The sequence below is a fragment of the Cetorhinus maximus genome, chromosome 8 (assembly GCF_964194155.1).
Source record: "Cetorhinus maximus chromosome 8, sCetMax3.hap1.1, whole genome shotgun sequence".
NCBI lineage: Eukaryota > Metazoa > Chordata > Chondrichthyes > Lamniformes > Cetorhinidae > Cetorhinus > Cetorhinus maximus.
The window spans coordinates 48,853,342-48,870,894 of record NC_135886.1 but is presented as its reverse complement, the minus strand read 5'-3'; the positions used below and the strand labels follow the sequence as shown (position 1 = coordinate 48,870,894).

The window sequence follows — 17,553 nt, the reverse complement described above, 5'->3', positions numbered from 1 at the left end:
CCATGGTTGCCTCATTCTCCCTTTAGTATGCTTCATCTTCCTAGGGATGAATTTTTGCTGTGTCTCCCAAATGACTCCCAGAAACTCCTGCCATTGCTGTTCCACTGTCTTTCCTGCTAGGCTCATCTCCTAGTCAATTCTGGCCAGCTCCTCCCTCATGCCTCTGTAGTTGCCTTTATTCAACTGTAAAACCGTTACATCTGATTCCAGCTTTTTCTTCTCAAATTGCAGGGTAAATTCTATCATACAATGGTCATTTCCTCCTAAGGGTTCCTTCATCTTAAGCTCCCTTATCAAATCTGCCTCATTACACATCACTAAATCTAGAATTGCCTGTTCCCTAGTGGGCTCCACCACAAGCTGCTCCAAAAAGCCATCTCGTAGACATTCCACAAATTCCTTTGCTCACCAGCCACCCGCTCTCCACCTTCAAAACTAACATTGTATTTAGAACACCATGGCAGAGCAATCAAAACATGCAGGCCAAGTAAACCACCACTAGAGGCCAGTAATGGATGTCGGCCAACATATCCATCCTTGTTCTGTTGAAGGGTCATGAGGACTCGAAACGTCAACTGTACTCTTCTCCGCCGATGCTGCCAGACCTGCTGAGTTTTTCCAGGTATTTTTTTATTTTTTGTTATCCATCCTTGTGACTTTCTGCCTTCCTATGCCAATTGGAAAGTAAGAAGACTCATTAACCAATCGTATGATGCTCAACCGTCAGCAAACAGCCTCTCCACAACAGCCCCCCACCCTTGCCCATTTTCAATATTTTTATATATGATAAATCGAAAAGCTCAAATAAAATGACAAATTTTTTAATGTCTGGATGATTTGTCTCCAGGATTGCACACAGCCATGATTGATCTTCAATTCCTGGAGACTCCAGGCCAATCCTGGAGGGTTGGCAACCCTGTAGCTTAAAAATCTCATCAATCTGCTTCCCGCAGTTCAGAGTTTGAGCAGGTTTCAGTAGAATCCATTACTGGCCTCTAGTGGTGGTTTACTTGGCCTGCATGTTTTGATTGCTCTGCCATGGTGTTCTAAATACAATGTTAGTTTTGAAGGTGGAGAGCGGGTGGCTGGTGAGCATGGAAGATTCAAATTTGAAAGATAACATTCAGAGTTTGAGCTGAATCTAAACCATGCTCCCAAAAGCAAGCTCTCTGCACTAAGCGCAATGCAGTGTGTGGCATGTCATCTTCCCAATGTGTACGGTAGGAAGGAGCTATAACGTGGTCTCTGAGACTAAAAGAAATGGTATGAGCTGGCATGTGACTCTGGAAAGTGGGAGAGAATCAGATCCCTGAACAGATAGCTGAAGGCTGTGCGCTCAATTGAATGATTTTACAGTTTGTAGGGCTTCTCTTTAAACATTAATTTCCCTTCTATTTGGTGAAGTTGAATACTGGAGAGATACATACAGAACTAATCATTCCATGTTGGTGGCCATACGTTCAACTGTAAGGATCTAAGCTCTGGAACCCCAACCCTAAATCTCTACACCTTCCATACACGCCAGGATTTCGACTCAGTTTCCTCACTGTCACTGGGTCAAAATCCTGGAACTCCTTCCTAACAGCACTGTGGTTCACCTTGCAGCAGAGCCCAATCCTGCTTTCAGAAGATGTCTGTCTGTCTGTATGTCTAAATATGTCTAAGATGTCCCAGCAGATTTCTCAGAATAATGATCTGGAGCAGGAAAGCAGGATGAGTTTTGCCTCCCTGGCTTTGGGATGAGGTTGTGAAAGGCAAGTTCTTCAGAGCAGGAATAAGCTTTGGCAAGATCAACAACATATTTTACTTGATATGCTTTAAGCTTTGCAGCTTGTTCACATGATGCAGTAGTTCTCAAAAGTAGCAGCTGAGAGTGGGTTGTATTTGGACCAATGCAGAACAAGAGCGAGTGAGCCCAGGCTCACAAAGAATAGCCGTGTTTGCAACAAAGAACAGCCCTGTTTGTACTTCAGAATAATTGGGAGGAGTTGAAGGGGAAGGGCTTACTATGATTGATGTGAGGTGCAGCCAACTTGAGAGAAATACATCAGCCTTCCATTGTGCAACACTTTCCTTTGGTTTAAAAGACCATGCTCATGTCGCAAGTTCACAGTTTAAAATTACAAACGTGCAGCAAAACAATGTACAAATGTACCTAAGAGGGCCTGTCCTGTAAAGCAAAGAATTTTAGATCGAGCAATTGTCCAGAGGTTTTTTTAATGGACTCATAACTCCTTGGTAATGTGGAATTAAATATAAGTTTTAAAACTTTTTAAAATCTCAGACTGAGAATTTCCTGTTAAGTTCAGCCTCAGAATTATTATGCTAAATGAGCAAGATATGAAAGCATTATCATGCACAAAAATGCCGCAAACAATTTGCGTCAAGTCTTATTTTGATCCAGTTCTCATTTCCCTGATCGCTGCAAGGGCCCAACCATGTGGAATGGGTCCCTGGCCAATGACTACAATTATTGATCAGCTCAACATCAATGGGCTGATGCACATATTAGATGGGTCAGCAGGAATTTTCCCTGCCCATTTGTGTGTGTGTATATAATTGGAGTATTGTGTACAGTTCTGGGCGCCACACTTTAGGAAGGATGTGAAAGCATTGAAGAGAGTGCAGAAGAGGTTTACAGGGATGGTTCCAGGGATAAGAAACTTCAGTTATGAAGATAGATTGGAGAATCTGGGACTGTTCTCCTTGGAGAGGAGAAGACTAAGAGCAGATTTGATGGAGGTGTTCAAAATCGTGAAGGGGCTGGACAGAATAGATAGGGAGAAACTGTTCCTGTTCGTAAGAGGATCAAGAACGAGAAGGCACAGATTTAAAGTGATTTGCAAAAGAAGCAAATGTGATGTGAGAAAAAACTTTTTCACACAGCGAGTGGTTTGGGTCTAGAAAGCACTGCCTGGAAGTGTGCTGGAGGCAGGTTCAATTGAGGCATTCAAGAGGGGGTTAGATGATTATTTGAATAGAAACAATGTGCAGGGTTATGGGGAAAAGGCAGGAGAATGACACTATGTCATCATGCTCATTCGTAGAGCCAGTGCAGACATGATGGGCCTAGTGGTTGCTTTCTGCACTGTAACAATTCTGTGACTCTGAACTATATATTTGTGTGTGCATACATAACTGAAATTGGGCCCATTTTAGCTTTTGTGTATGGAATTGTTCGCAGAGTTGTTTTGATATGTAAACCACTTTTTCTGTTATTTAGAAGTTAAAACTTTGTGGCAATTAACTCCGGGGACCCTGGTCTGAGGAATAGAACTCATTTCCAACATTTTCCGGTATCAGTCCTGTGCATCTAATAGGTCAGTTGCACCTTCCAACTTGACCCAGCAACACACCTTAACCCTAAACTCAGGAGATGGCCCTTACTGCACCAATGTGATGGCCTTATTCTCTACGCTAGCCTCGGGGATTACTAATCACTTAGATGATGGCAGTCATTGGCCAGGGATTCATTCCACATAGAGACCCTAGCAGCCATTAGAGTAATGAGAATTGGATTCAACAGCTGAGAGAGAACAGGTCGATGTGTTAACCAGCTGAAACATTTGGTACCCAGTGGATGGTTTGTGAATAGAAGGAATTTCCACATATTTTCACAAATGGCAACTTCTTGAGGCTATCTGTGAATATTGCTCATGTTTCAGATGTTTAATCCTCAGATCTTCGAATGGAAAATGCTTATACCCTCCTGCCCCATTAATGTCTTGGTGCTAGTGACCATATTACTCCTCCCTCTTTGCTTTCTTTCCTCTGGAAACCTGTCTGCTCATGTGACTATGTTCTAGTATCATCTTGTACATGAATTTCTCATGTGGCACCTCAACAAACATCTTTTGGAATTCAGTGCCAACAACATTCATCACATTTCACATATCACAGTTCATCAGCACTGGCTGCAATCTGTCAATAGGAGCAATTCCCCAAGGATACTTCAATAATACCTCCCTTACTCTACTAGCTAAGGCCTGTAGCTAGAATGCCTGACCTTCGCTTAACAAAGTGAACCTTCTGCGGAGAGCTTGAGCCTGGTGTGCATTCTCATGACTGTCAAAGGAAGTGCTACAAGGATGCTCTGAAGACTTCAGTTAAAAATTTTGATATTGACCCTGAGTTCTGGGAGCAGTTCATCCACAATTGCTGCACGTGGAGCAACCAAATAATAAAAAAGGTGCAGCTTCCTTCGAAAGAGAGCGCATCTCAGAAGCAGAGAAAACACAAGCAGAGGAAACCCTGAGTCAGCAGCTTGTCCAAATCTCAGTTGTCTGCGGTATCCTCTCCTAGTTGCAGCACAACCTTCTAGGCACTGCTTGGCCCTTCCAGTCATCCACGTACCCAATGGAACGCTACCAAACACCCCAGATGATGGACATGGTCATCTTCAGCTCAAGAGATGAGCAACAGGACAAAATTGGCAGTGTCGCTCCTTAAAAATTAGTTTTTGGTGTGTGGCTGTTGTTAACAAGGCTGACATTCAGTTGCCACTCTAAAGGTGGTAGTGAACCTTCCTATTGAACTGCTGTATTCTGTGAGGTGAAAGTGCTCCCAAAATGATGATAGGCAGTCGAGGGATGTTGACCCAGCAACAATGAAGGAAAGGCAATAAACGTCCATTAGAACACCATCACCTCCAAGTTGCACACCATACTGATTTAGACATGCATTGTCGTTTGTTCCTTGTATTTATGTCAGGATTCTGGAATTTTATTTCTAACACCATTCTGGGACCAGAAGCACTGAATGATTCATGAGGAGAGTCCATGATCACCAAATGCGACTAGGAATGGGCAATAAATGTGTCCTTGCCAGCGTAAACCAAATCTTGATCTCAATTATTTTTAAAACCCTTTTATAATTGAGAAACCTATGTGAAGAACCAGTGGTAGGAGAGAAGACCAGGTTAATCAGGAAAGGCAAGGTTTTCAAGGCTGTGTAGAAGGAATAATAAATAGGTAGCTAAAGTGACCCAGGAAATGACAAACTAGAGACTTTGACATCATTGTGGGAAAAGTTATGTAAGCCTTTTAAAGTAAATGGCAATAAAATCATAAAAGATATTGATTGTGTGTTCATGAAGGGGGAGGTCTTGCCAATCTAATTTTAATGGTTGTCACAGCAAAGCTTGGTCTGAATAAGGCACTGAATGTGATGCACTTGGATTTCAGTGAGACCTTTGAAGCAATTTCCCTGGAAATGCTGATACTGAGAAATAAAGCAGGAATAAATGGAAATGTATCTCAATGAAAACTTAATTGGTTAACCAAAAGCACCCAGAATGCGGTGGTAGAGGGATTAGCATCAGTCTGGTAGAATGTCACCAATTGTACCAATTGATAAGTCATTGGTGCAGCTGTATTTATAATATGGTGCACAGTTCTGGTTGCCACAGTCCATAAAAGATATTGCAGTTATTGAAAGGATTCAGGAAAGAGTAACATGAATAGTTGAGGAAGGGGGATTATAAGGACCGATTGTATATGTTGTGTGTGTTCTTACTGGAAAGGAGAAGGCTGAGAAGTGATGCTGGTATGATTGCTGTATTTAGTGTTCTGAACATGTTGATCATAACAAGCTATTTCACCTTATCCTGTACAATGGAACAAGCGGACACATCCTACAGAAACCTTCTTTCAATAAGTTGTTGATCAATGGAACAAATCCCCTGGGGAGATGGTGGAGCAAATAGCATTGATTAATTCAAATGCAAATTAGATTCCCTACCAAATGTAATAGTTTGGAGTACATGATTCACGTAATAATATGTGAAGTTTGGCATGCTTTGGAGGAATAACTGAATTTGGACCTATAGTTCCCAAAGCTTTCCACCACTGGGGTTTTCCTCATATATCATATTTGGGTCTGTTGTAGATTCAGTTATAGTTTAATTGCTGTGATTAATGTACAATTTCCTTATCCTTGTATCGTGAAACTGCCAGAATGGTAGAAGACAAACTAGATGGACCTTGGTCTATTTTCCATGCAACAAATTCTCTGTTGCTCTGATGGAAGAGGATATGGTGTTGAGATCGTGCGCAAGAATAGGTTTGGGTAGGACATGTTGCGATGAGTCTAAATTTGAAGATGGTGTGGGGAAAAGTGACCCTTACAGTTGTAGATAGGACTAAAGGAGAGAGGACATGCTAGCACCAGCCAACTGTTTTTTTACAACCTGGAGGAGAGATTTATTTGAGACGACAGAGAGTTTGGTGTTAAGATTGGAGAGTGTCAGTGTAGGACTTTCGGAGCCTGTTTTCAATTAGCAGTGAAGTATGAGAGATCACAAGAATGTGCCTCCTGACACAGATTGTCAGGTTGAGGTTAATTGTGGGTTTATTTTTCAGTGCGAGAGGAATTTGAAAATGTTTGTGTGTGAATGTGGAATTTGATGAGCAATCACAACTGCACACACTCCATAAATTGTAACAGTGCTCTACAAGACTCTCGTTTTTCGGCTTCCCTGAGCTTGCACATGTCCTGTCCCTGGATGATCCCCATGAGGCCTCTGATGGATGACACTGCCAGTATTAGCATTTTCTGAGAGTCCAAAGTCTAGCTGTCATTCCAATTATCAGACATCTGATATTCAGTAGTACAGACAGCCCCCTAAATGGGGGAATCATGGCCATATTGAGGAAAATTAGCCACAAGAGCCTCGGGACACAGGCCATTTCCAGTACGAGTGCAGCTCACCCCGGGTGAGATGCCCTGACTCAGAATAGTCCAGGGTGTAACTCTTCTGGCCTTGTATGGTGCAGTTCCTTGCCAGTAGCCATGTTTACAGATCATTGTAGACTGTAGACAAATGACAACGTTCATGTTTTCTAATCCTGATGACGCCATTGCATCAAGTGTCAGCTGTGGCTCAGTGGGCAGCACTCTCACTTCTGAGTTAGATGTTTGTGGTTCAAGTCCCACTTCGGGGACTCGAGGTTGACACTTCATTGCAGTACTGATGGAATGATGTCTTTTGGGTGAGATGTTAAACTGATCTTCTGTTTTGAAGAAGAATAGGGAAGTTCTCCCGAGTATCTTGCCAATATCCATCCATCAACCAACATCACCAAAACAGATGATCTGGTTATTTATCTCATTCTTGCTTTGGGAGCTTGCTGTGCTCAAATTGGCTGCTGTGCTTCCATGCATTACAAAGGTGTCTACGCTGCAGAAATACTTCATTGGCTGCCCCAATGTCCCATTTGAGATGTCCCAAGCTTGTGAAAGGCGCTACATAAATGCAAATTCTTTCTTTCATTCATGTACTGATAAATCCTACACTGGTAAAATTTCCCCTCAATCAGCATCACCCCCCAAAAAAAGTCTCATCTTTCACCTTGCTGCGGTTTGTGGGATCTTGCTGTGTGTAAAATGGCTGTCATACTGGCCTCTGTAATAGCAGTCACTTTGCTTTGAAGTTACTTGTATGGTGAGCATTTTTGGATGTTTCTGAGAGACTTGTTACAGTGTGGCATTGATGCAAGTCTTTCATTTACCTTAATGCTAGTAACTGGATGATAACAAACACTTGCCCCAAACATCACAGTGAGCCAGTCCTCTCTGCACTGCTGTTATTTGCACTTCAAACTCTTTGGCTTTCCCTCAGTATAAGTTAAAAGCTGGAATTGGCCTCAGTGTCCACCAGTTGGCGATGCTCAGGAATGTAATGTTTCTTGTGCCTGTTTACGTTTTTGGAGTGGTCAGTCCACCATGCGGGTGTGGTTGGGCCACAGGCTCCGATGTGACAGCGGCGTGTGGTTCAAATCACACCCACTTTGTTGCCTAACCTCCCTAAAGGTAAATAGGACTGGATTTTTTTTTCAAAATAAATAATAAATAAGCTGGTGCCTTTTAATCGTACAAGCTGAATTGCCAACTGTTGAGTGCAGACATGGTATTAGTATGAGTGCCCCTCGCAGGCAGGACCTGTGGATATGATGTGGTACTGCTCCTTATTGGCCTTTTCCTGTCACAGGGCGTGGGTCACATGTTGGCCTCAGGTGGATGTATTGAGTCAATCGTTTCAGCGCCAGAGATCTGTGGGCTCAAACGCCATTCCAAAATTTACACCACTTTTGAGTATTTTCCCCCATCCCATGTACAGTTATTGTTTATAGGAAAATACAGCAGCAACACAGCAAGCTCCCACAAATTACAAGATAAATGATCAGAAAGCCTTGGTGAATCCACCTGTTAGACCCTCCAAGCTCACCTTGCATTTGGTTTTTAAAGACCATGAACCAGTTGTTTTAATGGTTGTGACCGCATGAAGACCTTTATGTTCTGTTTATGTGCAGATGGTAGCCTGAAGTGGCCTCTGCGAAGAATCACAGCAGTGAAGCAGTAAATGCTGCCTTTAAAAGCACAAATTAAAGAGGAGTGGATCAGTCATTAGAGTCTTAGAGTCACTTACAGCACAGGAGAAAGCCATTCAGCCCATCGAGTCAGTGCTAGCTCTCTCTAAAGCAATCCGGTCAATCGCACTGTCCTGGTTCTATCCCTGTAGCCCTGCAAGTTTATTTCCTTCAAACGTCTATCCAATTTCCTTCTGAAATCATTAATCATCTCCGCTTCCACCACCTTCATAAATAGCGAATTCCAGGTCATTACCACTCGCTGTGTAAAAATGTTCTTCCTCACGTTCCCCCACCTAGCACCCGCCCCGTCCCGCATCTCTTGGCCGAAAACTTAAATCTGTGTCCCCTAGTACATGTACCATCAGCTGATGGGAAGAGTTTTTTCTTGTTTATCTTATCTAAACCTGTCATACCTAGTGCCCCTCTATCAAATCTCCCCTCAATCTCCTTTACTCCAAGGAGAAGAGGCCCAGCCTTACCAACCTAACCTTGTAGCTAAAACCCCTTGTCCCTGAACCATTCTGGTAAATCTCCTCTGCACCCTCATGACCTTCCTAAAGTTGCTGCTTACTAAACCTCAGGTCTACAAAAGTACACATTCTCCAACTTCCATCTCGTGATCTGAGGATACCAAGTGAAAATTCATAGGTGCATTCACTATTTAATCCATATGCTTGATTGATCATTTTGCTAGTTCCTTTGAATACATACTCTCCATGTATGCCTTGCTCCTGTAAAATACATGAGTACTCTCATGTAGACAACAACTTGAATGGACATCGAACTAAGGAAAGAGATATCATGGGGGTGACTGAAAGCTTCTTCAAAGAGGTGGATTTTAAGGCGGGTCTTGAAGGAGGAGAGAGAGAGATGGAGAGACTTGGGAAGAGAATTTTGGAGTGTGAGGAGTAGACAGCAAAAAGCACAGCCTCCACTGGTGGACAAATGTGTGTGGGCGAAGAGGTGTGGTATGGAGCGAAGTGCACAAAAGGCCAGAGCCAGGCTAATAGAAAGGTCAGGGAAGCATGGCTATGGATTGTATGAGGTCACAGAGATTGCAAAGAGTGAGGCATGGAAGGATCTAAGAAGATTTAAGGAGTGGAGGTGTTGGGGGGCCAGGATGCATAGACCAGCAAGAACAATGGTAATAGGTGAGCAGGATGTTCTGAAGAGTAGGAGGTTGGCTAAGAGAGCATTGGAATAGGTGAGCCTGGGGGCAGCTAAGACTTGGATGAGTGTTTCAGCAGCAGATAAGCTGAGACAAGGCAGAGATTGGTGATTGGGAAGTGGAAAAATATAGTTTTGGAAAAGAGAGTATGTGTACAGAAAGCAACTTGAATCAGCCTGAGAGTGGAGTTGCTGGTGAGGGGATAGAGTTTGTGGTAGGAGCCACTTTCCAATGTTTAACTGGAGAAAATAGTGAAACCTTCATGACTGGCAATTAGGCAAGCGATCTGACAATGTAGAAGCAGCAGAGAGTTTGAGAGGTGATGTTGAGCCAAGGTTGGGTGCTGTCGATGTACATCTGGAAGCTGATCTCGCATCTGGGAATGATTTCATCGAGGAGCAGCTTGTGGATGAAGAGGAGACTGAGGGGAGGGGATCTTTTGGGGACTTTGGAATGAACAGTGTGGGGGTGGGAAGAGAGGCATGGCGACAATTAGGTAGGTAAGTATAGGAACAGCTGAGGGCAGTCTCACTCAGCTAGCTAATGGAGGTGAGGCATTGGAAAATGCAGAGTGGTAAAGGAAGGAGAACACATTGTGATCGCAGTCAGGGAACATAACATTTGTGACAAGGGTTTGAACCATTTCAGTACTGTGCTGGAGGAAAACCTGATTGGAGAAGTTCAAGCATGGAATTGCAGGAGAGATGAACAGGAATTTGGGACATTGGAGAGGAAAGAGTAGTTAGAAATGTGGCACTAGTTTGCAAAGGCAGTGGAGTCAAAGGGTGTTTTGTTTGTGTGGGGATAATAATTTTCAAAAGGAATGAGCGCAAGCCATTTACAATGTCAGCTAGCATGGGGACCAGCGAGGGATGTTGGCTGGTCAGCGGTTTAGTTGGAATGGGCTGAAAGAGAGCAGGAAGTGGGCCTCATGGGAAAGTTGAGCTTGGTGAGGGCATAAGGGGAGTTGGGAGAGAAACTAGTGAAATAAATGTGTTCAAGGCTAGGACAGAGCGGAGCTAGGGGAAGGTCCGATGTGGTGGACAAAGGGAAGGTGGGTGGTATGGAGGCGAAAGAAATAACTAAACAAATGGTCTCAGTATTAGCGACAATGAGCTCCTCACCTTTGTTGAAAGTGAGGGTGCAGGAGGAGAGAGTTGACTATGAAGGGCTTATCTTATGAAGAAGGGTTGTGCAGGTTGGACCTTATACCAATTGGAGTTTAGAAGAATTTGAGGTGATCTTATTGAAACAGAAGATACTGAGTGGACTTGATAAGGTGGATACTGGGAGGATGTTTCCTCTTGTAGGGGAGACTAGAACTAGGGGACACAGTTTAAAAATCAACGGTCTTCCCTTTAAGACAAGAGGTTTGGAGAATTTTCTTTCTCTGAGGGTCATTAGTGTTTGGAATTCTCTTCCCTAGAGAGCAATGGAGACTGGGTCATTAAATTTATTCAAGGCTGTTAGACAGATTTTTGATAGTCAAGGGAGTCGAGGGTTTTGGGGGGGCAGATGGGAAAGTGGAGTTAAGACCACAACCAGATCAGTAATGTAACCCCCCTGTTTAAGAAGGGAGTGAGGCAAAAGACGGGAAATTACAGGCCGATTAGCCTGACGTCGGTCGTTGGTAAGATTTTAGAGTCCATTATTAAGGATGAGATTTCAGAATACTTGGAAGTGCATGGTAAAATCAGGCAAAGTCAGTATGGTTTCATCAAGGGGAGGTCATGCCTGACAAATCTGTTGGAATTCTTTGAGGAGGTAACGTGTAGGTTAGACAAAGGAGAGCCAATGGATGTTATCTACTTGGACTTCCAGAAGGCTTTTGACAAGGTGCCGCACAGGAGGCTGCTCAATAAGATAAGAGCCCATGGTGTTAGAGGTAAGGTATTAGTATGGATAGAAGATTGGCTGTCTGGCAGGAGGCAGAGGGTGGGGATAAGGGGGTCCTTCTCAGGATGGCGGCCGGTGACTAGTGGAGTTCTGCAGGGGTCAGTGTTGGGACCACAACTTTTTACTTTATACATTAATGATCTAGATGAAGGAACTGAGGGCATCCTGGCTAAGTTTGCAGATGATACAAAGATAGGTGGAGTGACAGGTAGTATTGAGGAGGTGGGGAGGCTGCAGAAGGATTTGGACAGGTTAGGAGAATGGGCAAAGAAGTGGCAGATGGAATACAACGTGGGGAAGTGTGAGGTCATGCACTTTGGTAGGAAGAATAGAGGCATGGACTATTTTCTAAATGGGGAGAGAATTCAGAAATCTGGAGTGCAAAGGGACCTGGGAGTCCTAGTCCAGGATTCTCTTAAGGTTAACTTGCAGGTTGAGTCGGTAGTTAGGAAGGCAAATGCAATGTTGGCATTTATTTCCAGAGGACTAGAATATAAAAGCAGGGATGTGCTGCTGAGGCTTTATAAGGCTCTGGTCAAACCACATTTAGAATATTGTGAGCAATTTTGGGCCCCGTATCTCAGGAAGGATGTGCTGGCCCTGGAAAGGGTCCAGAGGAGGTTCACGAGAATGATCCCAGGAATGAAAGGCTTAACATGTGAGGAACGTTTGAGGACTCTGGGCCTATACTCAATGGAGTTTAGAAGGATGAGAGGGGATCTGATTGAAACTTACAGAATACTGAAAGGCCTGGATAGAGTGGACGTGGGGAAGATGTTTCCATTAGTAGGAGAGACTAGGACCCGAGGGCACAGCCTCAGAGTAAAGGGAAGACCTTTTAGAACAGAGCTGAGGAGAAACTTCTTTAGCCAGAGAGTGGTGAATCTATGGAATTCATTGCCACAGAAGGCTGTGGAGGCCAGGTCATTCAGTGTACTTTAGACCAAGATAGATAGGTTCTTGATTGGTAAGGGGATCAAGGGTTACGGGGAGAAGGCGGGAGAATGGGGTTGAGAAACTTATCAGCCATGATTGAATGGTGGAGCAGACTCGATGGGCCGATTGGCCTAATTTCTGCTCCCATGTCTTATGGTCTAGATCAGCATGGTGGAACAGGCTCGAAGGGCCAAATGGCCTACTCCCGCTCCTAAGTTCTATGCTCTTATGAGGTCATCAGCAGAGTACAAAAGGTGATGGGGGCTATCTTCGGGATGATCCTGGTGCAGTGCTCTAGTTTAGCAGAGGAGAATGTGGACCCCAAAGTGTTTGATGGAATCCCAACTGAGTATTGAGAAAGACATTTTTTTTTGAAGGAGATGTAGGAACTTCTAGGGAAGAGACAGGGTGTGAAGATCCTTTGGCCTCATGTCTGTCTCTGATGGTTCTCCATCACCACAGAAGAGGGTTTTATATTTGGAGTTCTGTTCTTTTTAAACCAAAATTAGGAGTGTGGGGAATATTTTTCTGAATTACAGCTGTTGTTCTGAGATTGGAGTGGGATTGTATTTTTGGAAGAATGTATTGAGAGACTGAGCTGATGTCATTCAGCCTAGACCATGAGGTGAAAGGAGATTCTGTTCTTTATTCCTCTCCCACAATAACCACAGGCCATCATATTTCGCAGAACTGCAACCCTAGGTTAGGCTTTGGAGGGTGGAAATGGATTTTCAGGTGATTGAAGAGCCAAACTTAACCACCTAACCACTTAACTTAGTCACTGATAGAAGGGGTTAAAATGACTCACTACTTTTGTGGGGGATGGTTGGAGATACTGTTAGAGGTAATTTTTAGCAGATTTATTGTATGACTCTGCTTGGACCCAAATTTAGAGGAACTTTAGGAATGCAGTAAATAAGAGATGGGAACGCCATTGCTTTGGGGCTTCACATTTTCAGGCTCTTTGCAGTCTTCCCATCCTTACTGCAAAAGGAGACTTTGCATTTTCATAGCGCCTTTCACAACCTCAGTACACCCCCGAGGCGCTTTTCACCCAATGCAGAACTTTTGAATTGTGGTCACTGTTATAATGTAAGAAATGCTGCAGCCAATTTAGTAATGTTAAGGGATAAATGTTGGTCAGAGCACCAGGGAGACCTCCCAAATTCTTCTTCAAACTAGTGCCAGGGGATCTTTAACGCCTGCCTGAGAGGGCAGATAGGCCTTTGGTTTAATGCCTTATCCAAAAGATGGCATCTTTGACAGTGCAGCAGTCCTCAGCTTTGCACTGGGAGTGTCAGCCCAGATCATGTGCTCAAGCCCTGGAGTGAGACTTGAACTCACAGCCTTCTGAATCAGAGGTAAACATTTTACCAACTGAGCCATGGCTGACATCTGTAGAGAATATTTTAGATTTAAAACAAAGGCAGTTCAAAATAGGTGAGCTAACCACTGTTTGATTGGGCAGGGTGCAGTGTTTAGACTGGTACTCACTGTCAGGAGGCCAAACTGATTAATACTGACTGTTCTGTCACCAGCGTGTTCTGCTGTCAAATTACAGCTCCTGTGTTCTGATGAATACTCAATTTTTCCCACTTGCCATTTACGGGAGTGAACACTCAGACACGCACGTACCGTGCAGCATCAGAAACAAGTGTGTTATGCAGCAAACACCATACAACAGTTGACAAAGCTGAAATAACAACACTGAAGATAGTCTTCTGGAACTGAGAAGAAAGTGGCTGCTACAGAACACCTGGGAGTCCAATTGACTCACCTCCAAGCAATTTGGGTGGGAAGAGCTTCTGGGATTTACTTCAGATTCAGACCATTTGAAATTCTGGTGGTCTGCGCAGACTCACTGTAACTGTCAAAACAGAGTCTCCCAAAGCCAGCACTGGCTTGGATGTTAGCTCTCTAGGCAGCCAGAAACTCCTGCTGTAGATGCGTCTGTTCTTTGCCAGTTTGAAGAGAGCGAAACATTAGGATTGTTAACCTAAATCACCTCTGTACAACCAACGTTCCTTCTGTACCAAAAGTCTTGATGTAATTTAGAAAACAATGGCATCTGTGATCAGTGAGTAAATAACAGTGTACAACTCCTCTGAAAAATGCATCTAAATCCAAATCTCTACTAACTGGACCCAAGTATGGCACAGTGAGACTGTTTTTGATTAAAAGGCTTCTCCTATTAATATCACAGACTTGAAAATCAGTTACTTTTTTTTCTTACATGCCATTCCCTTCTCTCCATCTTCACCTTCAAAAGACTTTGGCCGGGATTTTCCAGTCCTGCCACCGGGGGGCATCGTCGCAGGCGGGACTGAAAACTTTGGAGAGCTGTTGACTTTTAATGGCTGCCCAAATTTTCCTGACTGCCCAAGATGATATCTGCTGGTGTCAGGGCTGGAAGATCCCACCCCTTGTATTCATAGAATGTTGGCTGATTGTTAGGTACGTTTTAATTTATCCTATTTTCTGCAGTTTGGGCCTGGAAGTTAGGAGCCTGGCTCGGTTGCTATTCACGGTAGTGTTTCAGAGTCAGCAGTTTCCCCAAGGAGCCAATGTTATTGTCTTTTCAATATGACTGTAAGATGCAGATTTCTTTTCGTTTTGAGAAAACACATGCCACTGGCAATGGAACCGCAACCAGGTTGAACCCAACCAATTTTGGATTAGCTGTAAATCCTCACTGAGATTTGTCCTAATCCAAACAGTTCAGGGCACCCAACTTCAGAAAGCTAGAGGTTGGATGCTAATGCTCGACACGAAAGAGCTATGGTCATGAAATATATCTGATCCAGGTTGTCAAAACCGTGAGGGGTTGGTTGCTTTTAGGTCAATGGAGGAGGACATCGTCACAGCCAAGCATGATGCCGACCTCAACCAACCTCTGAACTGTCCAACACGAATCACTAGGTAGTAACCAAGACTGGGATCTTTGGCTGATCTGTCACCCCTCTACCTGGATTGTCTCTGCAATTTTGATGACCTTTAAAGGTGGGACATAGGTTTAATGTGCTGGGTCAGTTTGTTTCTGCTGCTTGTTACATTTGCATTTGATGAAAATGGAGAAGTTTTAACGATTTCATTTTCATTTTGTTTTTCTAATTCTGATAGGCCGTAATGAGTTGATAGCGAGATATATCAAGCTACGGACCGGCAAAACACGCACAAGGAAGCAGGTAAAGCTGGCCAGGGAAGCTTTGCTTTGGGGCATAATGAGGTGGCTTATGCTGAAATGTGGCTGCTGCTGCTTCGAGGCTGGCATGGTGAATGGGTAATGGGCAGCGTCGTGGGTAACGAGAGGTAGAGGCACTTCATTGCGATCTGAGAAGCAGACACTTAAATGTATTTTGTAAAGGAGAGAACTGTCATTCCAAGATTCATCAGGTGAAATAGGAAAGATTGGCCAAATCTTCTACCCTAGCTCTGAGTAATATTCTTTGGGAACATGTCCAGTCAGGAATGCTTAGACATAAACAGTATGAATTGTACTCAACTTATTCCAGAAGCACTATTTCCTGTAGATCACTTCTTCAGAAACCCACAGAGAGAGTATGGGATTTATTTTTTAATTGGGAATAGGATTTGTGTATTTTTTTACTTTATTCTTTCACGGAATGTGGCAATAGCTGGAAAGGCAGCATTTTTTGCCCATCCCTAATTGCCCTTGAAATGAGTGGCTTGCCCGTTTCAGAAGGTTGTTAAGAGTCACAGAATTGTTACAGTGCAGAGGAAGGCCAGAGGAGCCAACCATGTTGCTGTGGGTCTGGAGTCACGTGTAGGCCAGACTGGGTAAGGATGGCAGATTTCCTTCCCTAAAGGACGTTAGTGAACCCCGAGATGGGTTTTTACGACAGTCAATGATAGTTGTCATGGTCACCATTACTGAGACTAGCTTTTTATTCCAGATTTATTAATTGAATTTAAATTCCACCAGCTGCCATGGTGGGATTTGAATCCATGTTCCCAGGCATTAGCCTGGACCTCTGGATTACTCACCCAGTGACACACCACCATCTTCCCTCCAGGGCTATCAAGATGTGGAATACTGTCCAATTCAGGGAGCAAGTGTCAGCATTAAGAAGTCCCAGATCAGGTACAGGCCAAATACTGTAAAGCTCTCTCTATTATGCTATAACCCCAATCCAAGAACCTCCACTACTACCGGTGACATCTTTTCCTATACCAACCATCTTTAAACCTGTCCGAGTGGCATTGCCATTTGGTGCCAAAGTACAGGTGTTGTTCTATGTTGGGCCTGATGCCTGGAAGGAGCTGGAATGAGACTGCGCTGATGTTTGATTCATCCAGGTCCATGTAGCTGAAAGACCAAGAACACCATCAGCTATTTAGCCTAAAATTATTGCAATGGTTAATTCTCTTGCCAGGACAAGAAGTTGACCAAAGTGAACAAAATTCCCAGCTGAAATCAAAACAATCAAGAGATTGAGAAAACTGATAGAGAAACAGTCATTACAAGGAGTGCAAGACTAATAGTAGGTTCAGGATGAACTCCTTTCTTGCAATTTGTAAAGGCCAAAGGACTTTCGTTGGACCACACCTGCCAATCACTTGGAAGTGTGTGTCTAACCTAACCACCAATTCCTTGTTGATTAAAGAATTTAATTTGATAGAGGGGAACAATATCCTCAGGCAAGGGGAGTTCAGAACAAGGACATGTAGCCTTAAAATTAGAGCTAGGTCATTCAGGGGTGATGTCAGGAAGCACTTCCTCACACATAGTATTGGAAACCTGGAGCTGCCCATCCATAACACTGCTAAAACTGGGAATCTGTTAAAAATTTCAAAATTGAGATTGCTAGATCTTTGTTAGGCAAAGGGTATTAAGGGTCACAGGACAAAGCTGGGTGGATGAAGTTAAGATACAGATTAGCCATGAGCTAAGTGAATAGAACAGGCTCAAGAGTTGAATGGCCTCTTCCTATTTCTATGTTTTATTCCAGTGGAAGCACTTTAATACTGAAAGCTGCCAAATCATAGCCAAGCTGCTCTTGTTCTAGAAATATTTTTCAAATAGATAATTAAAAAAAATCTTGTTATTCAGAGTCCAGTGTGTAGTCCACAGTTTTTTTCACTTCCCCATATCACACCACCCTCCCCCAAATTATTTCGCCTCTTCTCTTGAGGAGGTAAACTGTGCGCGATATCCTACCTATA

General features: G+C 43.6%; 1 protein-coding gene across 4 annotated transcripts in view; it reads left to right on the top strand.

Annotated features, from left to right (window-relative positions):
* The window catches only part of LOC144683610 (transcriptional enhancer factor TEF-5-like), a 248,400-nt gene that overhangs the window by 150,717 nt on the left and 80,130 nt on the right, over positions 1-17,553 (top strand). For all 4 annotated transcript variants that reach the window (XM_078546801.1, XM_078546800.1, XM_078546799.1 and 1 more), the window contains one exon: positions 15,490-15,554. In XM_078546801.1, the coding sequence (XP_078402927.1) occupies positions 15,490-15,554 (65 nt within the window). The remainder of the gene's footprint in view (positions 1-15,489; positions 15,555-17,553) is intronic.